This window comes from Sinocyclocheilus rhinocerous, unplaced genomic scaffold (assembly GCF_001515625.1).
Source record: "Sinocyclocheilus rhinocerous isolate Xijiao unplaced genomic scaffold, SAMN03320098_v1.1 scaffold2415, whole genome shotgun sequence".
Taxonomy (NCBI): Eukaryota; Metazoa; Chordata; class Actinopteri; order Cypriniformes; family Cyprinidae; genus Sinocyclocheilus; species Sinocyclocheilus rhinocerous.
In genome coordinates, this window is record NW_015666566.1 from 176,194 (window position 1) to 186,305 (window position 10,112).

At 36.1% G+C, this 10,112-nt stretch overlaps 1 protein-coding gene across 1 annotated transcript in view; it reads left to right on the forward strand.

Annotated features, from left to right (window-relative positions):
- The first annotated feature begins 8,465 nt into the window (after positions 1-8,465).
- The window catches only part of LOC107732788 (protein C12orf4 homolog), a 14,151-nt gene continuing 12,504 nt past the window's right edge, over positions 8,466-10,112 (forward strand). The window contains exons 1-3 of the mRNA XM_016544203.1: positions 8,466-8,730; positions 9,202-9,385; positions 9,510-9,655. Of these exons, the coding sequence (XP_016399689.1) occupies positions 8,617-8,730; positions 9,202-9,385; positions 9,510-9,655 (444 nt within the window). The 5' untranslated portion in view covers positions 8,466-8,616. The remainder of the gene's footprint in view (positions 8,731-9,201; positions 9,386-9,509; positions 9,656-10,112) is intronic.

The window sequence follows — 10,112 nt, forward strand, 5'->3', positions numbered from 1 at the left end:
ACTTTTATAAAGAATATCTCTTTGGATTTGAGACTTTAGTCTTTGCAACTTTACAGATCTTCTTTATGCACCAAGAGCTTGTAACACTCTAAAGAGAAAGGAAAAAATGAAATCGCATCATATGACCCCTTTAATACATATACATTGTATGTGATATGATGATCACAATTAAAGAAAGAAGTTTTGAAGACATGGTGCATTGTGGGTAGTTTAAGAACTATCTGTTTACTAAACACTATCTGTGGCATTAGACCATTGGTGGCCAAAGGAGTTTTCTGTCACACAGGTAAGCTGAGAATTGTTATGTCACTGTCTGTGCATCCTTAACACAACCATACCGTAAGGACACAGACACACACGTGACGACATCAGTCAGAGGGCAAGGTGATCTTCCTTTGTAACAGACACAACACAAATTCTACTGAAAAAGTCTGTGCCTGACAACATATTGAATGCATTATATATAGTCCAGTTGGATCTTTCGAACCAAGAACCAGTTATCAGAGACAGATCATGTTCAATGATTGAATAGTTGTTGACCCGACAACTGCTCTGACAGTTCAACACACTCTTAAAGGAATAGTTCACCCAAAAATGAAAATTCTGTTATTAATTAGTCACGCTCATGTCGTTCCAAACCAGTTCAGAACACAAATTTAGATATTTTTGATGAGAGCTTTCTGACCCTCCATAGACAGCAACGCAACTGATATGTTCAAGGCCCAGAAAGGTAGAAAGGACATTGTTAAAATAGTCCATGTGACATCAGTGGTTCAACCGTAATGTTATGAAGCTACGAGAATTTTTTTGTGTGCAAAGAAAACAAAAATAATGACTTTATTCAACAATTTCTTCTTTTCCGTGTCAGTTTTTGATGCGTGTTCACAAGAGTACTATGACTTGTGAACTATGATGAGTGTGATGCTGCTGACTCAGGAGCCAGCATTCTAATGCAGAACCTGGATGTGCTGCGCCTTGTTTACAAGCAGAGGAAGATGCATGCTGTACATGAAACTGTCTTTATAAACATGTCTGAACCACTGATGTCACATGGACTTTTTTAACAATGTCCTTACTACCTTTCTGGGCTTTGGACGTGTCAGTTGTGTTGCTGTCTATGCAGGGTCAGAAAACTCTCGGATTTCATCAAAAATATCTTAATTTGTGTTCTGAAGATTAACGAAGGTCTTACGTATTTGGAATGACATGAGGGTGAGTAATTAATGACAGAGTTTCCATTTTTGGGTGAACTATCCCTGTAACAATTTTATGTTTTGGCAAATTGGTAGCAAATGCGTATGACTTTACAATTTCAATCGAACGTTTTTTGTACAATCTGCTTATTAAGCCCCACTGAGGGTTAAGTTTAGCGGCAGACATTCATGCTTTATTTTTTACTAAAATGCTTACATTTTTGTACAAGATCTTACAAATTCAGACGAATTCACATCCAATTTCATAATTTTGTTTTCTCTTGAGTGGACAGTTTCAATTCGAATCAGACAGACTAGTTTTGTGAACCAGTTCAACCAATCCATTGAAAATATTTCGACTCAAAAGAAGGACTCCTTAATGAATAAAATGTTGGCATAAGCAAGTTGCATTCTGTGAATTTCTTGTTAATTAATTGTTAATTTTTAAGAGATCTATGTTAGTCAAACAAAATCCCTTTTCAAACCACATTAAATCATCACTATTTAGTTGATGACATAACCACTGTAATCCAATGTTTCACTATTTAAGCATCTCATCAAATTAAGAGAGCTCACCTGTTCAACACTCATGTTTTTCTGGTTTGCTATATTGCATCTCATGGAAACGCACATCCTCTGGGAAATACGCAACTCGACGTCGGCTTGTGACACATTTCAAGACTTGTGTCAACACGCGATTAATCAGCACTGTCTGCGTGACAACAGCTCTGTCACCAGTGTAGTAGAACAGTCGATTCCATTATATCATAATCCCCATTGTATGATGATGTAACTCCAATATTTGTTTATAAACAAACACCTCTGATAATGTGATGGATTAGATGAGGCATCTCAAAGAATACAGAACTGCTATTATGAATTATCTTTCCTTGTATTCCATATGGTCAGACAGAGATTCGTTGTGTGCTTTTATAATTTGAGTTTGAGTGTGTCAACGTTAGTGAAGTTTACTCTAACAATGATACAGCCTCATAAAGAGACTCGAGTCAGTAAATCCCCTACAAATCCAGTTATGCCTTGTTAGGGTGAAGGGGCAACCCAGCTGTCCGCAGAGCTGTGTCCTCCGCAAGACAAGGGGACGGGGCTTATGTTAACCCACTGAAACAATGGAATAGATAACAGACGCTGGTCACAGACGGGGCAACCTACTGCTAGCTGTACTGTTACAACCCCTCATGTGCAGAAAGCTCACTGCGGACAGGTGGACAAAAGGAAAGCTGTTGGCATGCCGTTCACATGGTTAGGGATGATCCAGAGGGCACCGGTTGATGCCAATGAAAACATTCATTCAAAAACTGCCTGCCAATAATTCAGAAAGCCTGATACTAGTGCATTATGTTGGCTTGGAAAGAAGGCGGGCTGGAGAACCAATATTTTGAATTTCAGATGCCAGCTGTCAATATTACATACTGCACTTTTTAAATGTTCTTTACACTAAGAAAAAATGGTTCTTTTATAAACTGTTTGCTTAAAGGTTCTTTGAGGAACCTAAAATGGATCTTCTATGTACTCTGCATCAGTAGTTCCATGAAGAGTCTTTAACATCTACAGAACTTTTCCATTGCTCAAAAGGTTCTTTAGAGCTTAAAAATAATCTTTGTAATAGTTATTTTAAGAACTGTTCACTGACAGGTTCCTTGGGAACCAAAAATGGTTCTTCTGTATGGCATAGCTGTGAAAGTTCCATTTTGGAAGCTTTATTTCAGGGGAGTTTTAAGAACTGATCACTTAAATGTACTTTGGGGAACCTAAAATGGAACTTTGATGCCATTGGTGTGAAAACCTCCTTTTGAAACCTTTATTTTTCAGAGTGTAGTTAGGAAATATTCCCTGTTTTTATTTATGTTGATTGCTAAAGCTTGCACACTTATATATGCTAGTGTGAATGTGTAAACACTGGCTGGTTTTGTCATGTAAATCAAGTGTGTAGGGTGAAACCCGCTGCTCTCTGACACAACCGAGGTGACTTGCTGGGTTTAATTTGAAGTATCCAATATCATCAGGAGCGCAGTAAGCTCCCATAAGAAACATTACCAGGTGAGGAGTTCATCTTGATAATGGCTTCATCATCAACACACACTCGGTGGGAAGTCTAGGGCCTGCCAACACTTAGTTTATCAGACACCAGATCCAAATCAGTCAACATATTGCATATGAAACTAAGATGTGTATGAGATTAATATCTCAACAGCCTTGCTGTTTTGAACTTGCTGCTTATTAGTATATTGAAGATGAAGTTTGTAGTTTCTAACAGCATTAAACATAACTGCAATCTGTCTGTTTAAACTGAACTGTTTTCTGAAAATATATAGCTAACTCAGACAGAACGTGTTTTTGCATTACACTTTTCTGTTTTTCTATTGTTTTTCAATGTAAAAACACGTCGCTGTACCTTGTTTTTTTTTCATTCCACTGCCATGCGTCTCTTTGTTTTTTAATTCTGCTACAGTATGACCCCTAAAAGTGTCTTTCTCCAAAAAGGTTTCATTATTATTAATAATGCTTGATGTTTTGCTGTGTAAATCACAAATATTTTAATAACTATATTATAGCAGATATTTTTTTGCAGTTTTTGGATGGCTCTTGAAAGCATAAATAAAAATTGATTGATATTTTTCCCTGTTTGGTGCCTAAGATAGTTTGGATAGGTTTGAGAAATATTTTATAGTGTTTTCATAGTCACTCACACAAAAAGTGTTTAAACCTAATCTTAACAATATACAAATAATAAAAAAAGATTTTTTACATTCATTTATTAATAGCGTGACATAAATCTTCCCAGGCTTAAATTAGAAAAAAAAAATGTAGCAGTAAGTACAGATGGACAGTATGTTCCTCGCGCAAACCGGAGCTAATGATAGCACAGCACCATGTTCAGATGTGCCACATTTAGTGAATCTCTCCTGCAGTCAAAGGAATGGTGGGAACATAACACCTCTACTAAAAGAATTGAAACCAGCACCAGTCCACCGTTCCAAAGCGGCAGCTGTTTCCATGGCAGCGTAACTTGTTGAGCAGAAGTGGGCTCTCTCTCAGAAACCCGGTTGCCTCAAGGTCTTCGCTGTCTCTCACTCTGATTGAAATGCACTCCTTCAGAAAACAAACATTCCAGTTTTTCCGCCAGCTGACGTATTAAAGTGATGCGCTGTGAGGATCTTGTTCAGATTGAAAGCAAAGACGCACATCATCTTGTTGTAATACTTGTTTTACAGACAGATTGAACAAAAAACACTAAATCCATGACTAATCTTAAGTAATTAATTGCCTGATTCCCCTCATGCAGCATCTATTCTACAAGCAAAGAGAGAAACAGTCACTCAAGACAAGAATCTCTTCAAGAAGTCATAGATTGTTCTGAGAGTCTGTAGTGTATAACATTAAAGGAATAGTTATTTAAAAAAAAAAAAAATTATATCATTATTTATTCACCCTCATGTCATTCCAAACCTATTTAACTTTATTCTTTCACAAAAGGAGATATTTCGCAGGATGTTCATGCTGCTCTTTTTGCATGAAAGTGAACAGTGACCAGGGATGGATTCTTTTGTATGGAAAAGAGCAGCGTGAACATCCTTCTAAACATCTTTTGTGTTTGGTGGAAGACAAAAAATCATACAGGTTTGGAATGACATTTGAATGAGTAAATGATGACAGTTGTCATTTATTTATTTATTTTACAAATCTACCCCTTAAAGGGGTCATATGATGCTTTTTTAAAGATCAATATTTTGTGTATTTGGTGTAACAGAATGCTCGCGCGCACGCACACACACACACTGCTCTCTCTCTCTCTCTCTCGCGCGCGCACGCACACACACACACAAATCTTAAAGATTCCTAAATGCATCTACTTTCGGAAGGCCAAATAAAGTGCTTTTGCTTTCGCACTGAAACACACAGCCGTCTCCCTGACATGCTGCATCAACACTAACTAAGGTTACTGAAACCACGCCTTCTTTCTTTGCTGAACATTTGGGCGGCATTATGCTAATATTTCCACATAGTGAGGTAGATATGTGGGGGCGTGTTAGAACGAGCCGTTTTAGGGGGGCGTGGCAGAGTCTTAACTTTGATAAAGAATATCTCTTTGGTTTTGAGATTTTAGTCTTTGCAACTTCAGAGAAAGGAAAACTTGAAATCGCATCATATGACCCCTTTAAAAAAACATGCAGCACTGAGCAGGCGGATTGCTGAGTCAAAAAAAAACAAAAAACAGGTGGACATTATTCTCTCTACAACAGAACAGGTCAGCCATTAAGCAAAATGCCACCAGTGTTCCTGTTTTACACGTACAGCGCAATGATCTGAGGACAAACATCACCAACCTGTCATCCATAAAACAAATTAATGGCAGTATTTTCAAAATAGATGAAGAAGGGGTTGTAGTGTGTCAGCAGAAACAGGTACCACAGTTTTATAACATCACGTTGTAACTGCTTTATGGGTTTGCTGTTGCATCAGAGTATCTCCAGGATACTAGACTGGCAAAAAAAAAAAAAGACTTTAAGAAAGAGCTGTGCTCAAAACAAGAGTAGGCTATTGGGTATCTGTGCAAACCAAACACTTCTCAGTCTGCCATTGGTCCAACAAACAGATCCATACACCCCAAATGCATGTCTTGACTTGGATGAGTCGGTGTTCTTAACTGAAGTTGTCTATGCATGTAAGCTGGGTAGAAGACCTTATTTTATCACTAAATAAAGATTCAGCTTTCAGTTTTTTAAAACCATCATGAACAGAGGTTTATTTAGTGCTGCATGAAGTTATGACTCATCCTTTTGGACAATGCATTAAAGTGCACCTACCTTTTTCACCAAAGGAAGACTAATGTTCTTCTCCTTCATGAGTGTCTCTAGTTTCTTCCTCACAGCTTTTCTGTTCAAAGCAAAAATATCTATGTTTTAGAAAATGCTGTGAATAAAAAAACTGTGTATTTACTCTGAATCAGTTTTACTCAGAAATTGCTGTAAAATTCACAAATAATTACAAAGAAACCGTAATTAACACATTAAATTAAATGTGAAGTTTTGAAAATTCATAATAAATACTTATTTGTATAATTCTATAAATTATATGATTTTTATTTATATAATTTAATTACATTTTAATTACATATATGAATAGCCTATTCATATATATTCAACTAAATATAGCCTACACCGGCAGTTATTAGTGCTGGAAGCTATACTGCAAGCTACTAGTGACCCCAGCTGGTTAAAAACGTATTTATTCGTATAGCCTATGTATTATTTTCTCTACAGATTTGTTTTCTACACACTGAAACAAAAGGTGGAAGAATGCTGTACACCTTTCTGCTACACATCAAACGACAATACAATTAGCAGTTCTCTACTTACTTTTTGTCCATAGTCAGATCACTAGCCCTCACTTATAAGGGTGTACGAAAATTCATCCGCTTATGTCAATATTCCTCAGATGCAGTCTTTATGATGGAGAAGTGTGTACTGTAGTAAACGGGAGCGCGCATAGTGAAACTGATGATGAGGGCGGCAGGCAGGGGGCGCGCCTCCCACGCACGTGTTCCCTCTTGTTGTGGTCGTCGACGTAACCACGGCGACAACGTTACAATACATTATACAACGAGAAATACGCACTGATCTATATATAATGATTCTCTATTATAGATCAGTGAAAATACGCCTGAATGTTTCTAGAATTATAAAACTGTTCATTAAAGTCCCCATGAAATCAATGATATGTAATATAGATCCCTCCTTCAGTGTAAATCTATGGGTAATCTAGTTTGTATTTTTGATTGCACTTACGGGTAATTATAATAATTGCCGTCGGCTAAGAAGGAGCCTGTGTTATTTGCATTGCTCTCTTCCTGCACTTAAAGTCCCCATGAAATCAAAATTAAAGTTTTTTGGGTGTTAGTATCAATATGTTAGTCTTAAGGTTATCTATAAGGCAGTGTGCTCCAAAACAGTGACAAAATTCGCATTTAGAAGATATAAGCATTCAAAGCTTGCAGTTCGTAATGTCTTCAGGATTACTAAGGCTATAGGCAGGTGAGTCTTTTTTTCAGGGTTGGAGCTGAACTCTGCAGGACTGCGGCTCTCTAGGACCGAACTTGCTAATTCATTTAAAAATAAATATATTTTTTTGTACTTTTTTTTACGATTTGTATGGAAATTATATGCATGCAATATAATATGAATATAAATGTTTTTTTTCACACATGATGTCTTTTATAATTCTCAAGCTTCTCACGGACACTGTTGCAAATACATAGGCCTACATTTTATGATGTATGATATACAGTATGATTTCTATTGTTTTACCATATAAATATCCATTAAAATAATAAATATGAATCATTGCATGTTTATGATCTAAACAAAGAGTGAAATAAACCATTTCAATATTTATAATGTGAAAAATATTTAGGCTATATTTTTATGGCTGTTCCTTCCATTACAACCAACAAACAAGTTTTCTTAAAAGTTAATATAGCCTATTTCAGACATAATGTGTGAAAAAAACTAACATTTATATTCATATTATATTGCATGCACATCATTTCCAATCAAGCTGTAATTTTGTCAAATTATGCAAAAGGTGTAAAAATATTATGTTGATATTATATGTATTTATGATAGCCCTACATTAAGTAAATTTTATTCCAAAAATATTTTAAATAAACTTTTCATCACATTACACAATGCGTCACTTCAGATGTGTTGGCAGTGTTCATGATTTTTAGACAAAATGACATAATTCTTCTGGGATGCCTGTGTGCACTGATTTTAAAATATTGAATATAATAGAAATAACAATCAAATTACATTTTACATAGCTGCTTTCTGTTGCTTTTTTGAAGCTCAGGTCACATGATGATGTGATGATGCCCTCATATTTTCCGTGTGAGGATTTAAAAAGAGACAGTGCCGTTGCGTGATTTAGGCTTCAAGAGACAAAGAGCTCAACAAATGTGTCACTCTACCTGTAACTGATACAGCATGCATCTTTAATACAGGTCTTGTCTATGTAACAGAGAACAAATCCTGTATACACACCTCATGCTTCTGTTCAGTGACAACAGTATCCCATCCTCAATGATACAGTGACACAAAATACTAAACTATTAATATTAAACTACTGCAGCAGCACGAAGGGGATTGATAGTGGACAATATAGGTCCACAAATGCTATTATTCAAATAACCTAGATTTTAACATTCAGAAACATCCATAAACATAGGCTATTGGACAATATATATAAGGAAAAGTTTGGACACCCCTGGATTAGACCATATGAAATCCATTCCTCAGGATTTTGTGTTGAACGAAACACTTTCAGCAAATAATATTTAGCTGACTTTTGGCTTGTATGTTGGTCTGAAGTATTGCGCAGTAATTATAGCGCAAATAATTTGAAAATGAAATTACGGGCAGGCTACAACAAACCACGATTCTCTTTTCGTGTGGAATTTGCTGTTACTAATCACAAACTAGCTGATCAGCTGACAGCTAGCGGAGTAAAACAAGTGGAGGTAAGCAGGAAGTGTCTTGCAAGCAAATAATATTGGATAATTTACTGGAAAATGCACGAATAATAACCGTGTAATTCTGCTACACTTCATTTTCAAATATATTTCAGTTAGTATGTTGTGGTTTCGTCGTCTAGCACGAACTCTTTCTTAGCACTCAGTTCATTCACGTGAGCTGTTGAATAGCATTTGTTAGTCACATAATTGAAATGGTGTGCTTATATTTATGAACGGAAACTTACGTCTGTGTTTGTGTAACGACAATTTCTGGTTACATAACATCACAATGGCAGAGTTATTTATTCATGCCAGACGTGCATCTATTCCAATGCATCTCTGCAGAAACTATGGCTGCGTCTCAACACCTATGGCTACCCTACCTAGACAGCGTTCATAATTATTATGCAGAATTATGTCTGTATCTGTCGTCTATACTATAAAACCATTATTGTTATGTCTGTTTTCTAAATGCAGGTGAAAATGAGGAAAAACAAAGGGAAAACCAATACAATAGAAAAGGAGTTTATGTTTGAGTTTAAGGCAGGAAAACATCACTGTGTCCTCAAAGTACCACTTCAGTTCCCTCTCAAAGAAAATGTCAATGATCTTCATGGGCGGATCATGCTGCTTCATAAAATCCCCTGTTTTGTAGAAAATGGTAATATATTAACATTTATTTGAGCATGTATATGATCAGATTCAACTCTCAGATTGTTAATGCATTATTTCCAAGTCATATATGAATTACTGTACATCCTCTAACTTTTCTGCATTGATTTTAGACTTGAAAAACAACCTGGTTAGTTTCATAGAGAGGGAAACGTTAGTGGATTATGACCGGGAGGCAGAAGCAGCCCTACATAGACTCACTAACGGAGAGGTCGACATAAACAAACTTACAAATTCATGGGCCAAGGCCTATTCTGAGGTAAGAGCACAGTTTCAATTTGATTAAATAATTTTGCATCATTGCAATACTCCTACACCATCACCATTTTTACATACATTAGCAATTTTTAAGGTCCATCCTTTTTTTCTTTAAATTAAAATCTTTTTATATTAAAAATGTATATTTTAAAATATTTAAAGGGGTCATATGATGTTGCTAAAAAGAACATTATTTTGTGTATTTGGTGTAATGAAATGTGTTTATGCGGTTTAAGGTTAAAAAAAACACATTATTTTCCACATACTGTACATTATTGTTTCTCCTCTATGCCCCGCCTTTCTGAAACGCGTCGATTTTTACAAAGCTCATCAGCGTGTTTCGTTGTGAAAACGAAACTACTTTCTTTGGTCTTCCAAAAGAGGACACGACTATAAATCAGTGGTTAAGTTGTATTTACAACACTGTTCCAGAACAGTTCAACCCAAATATTCAGATG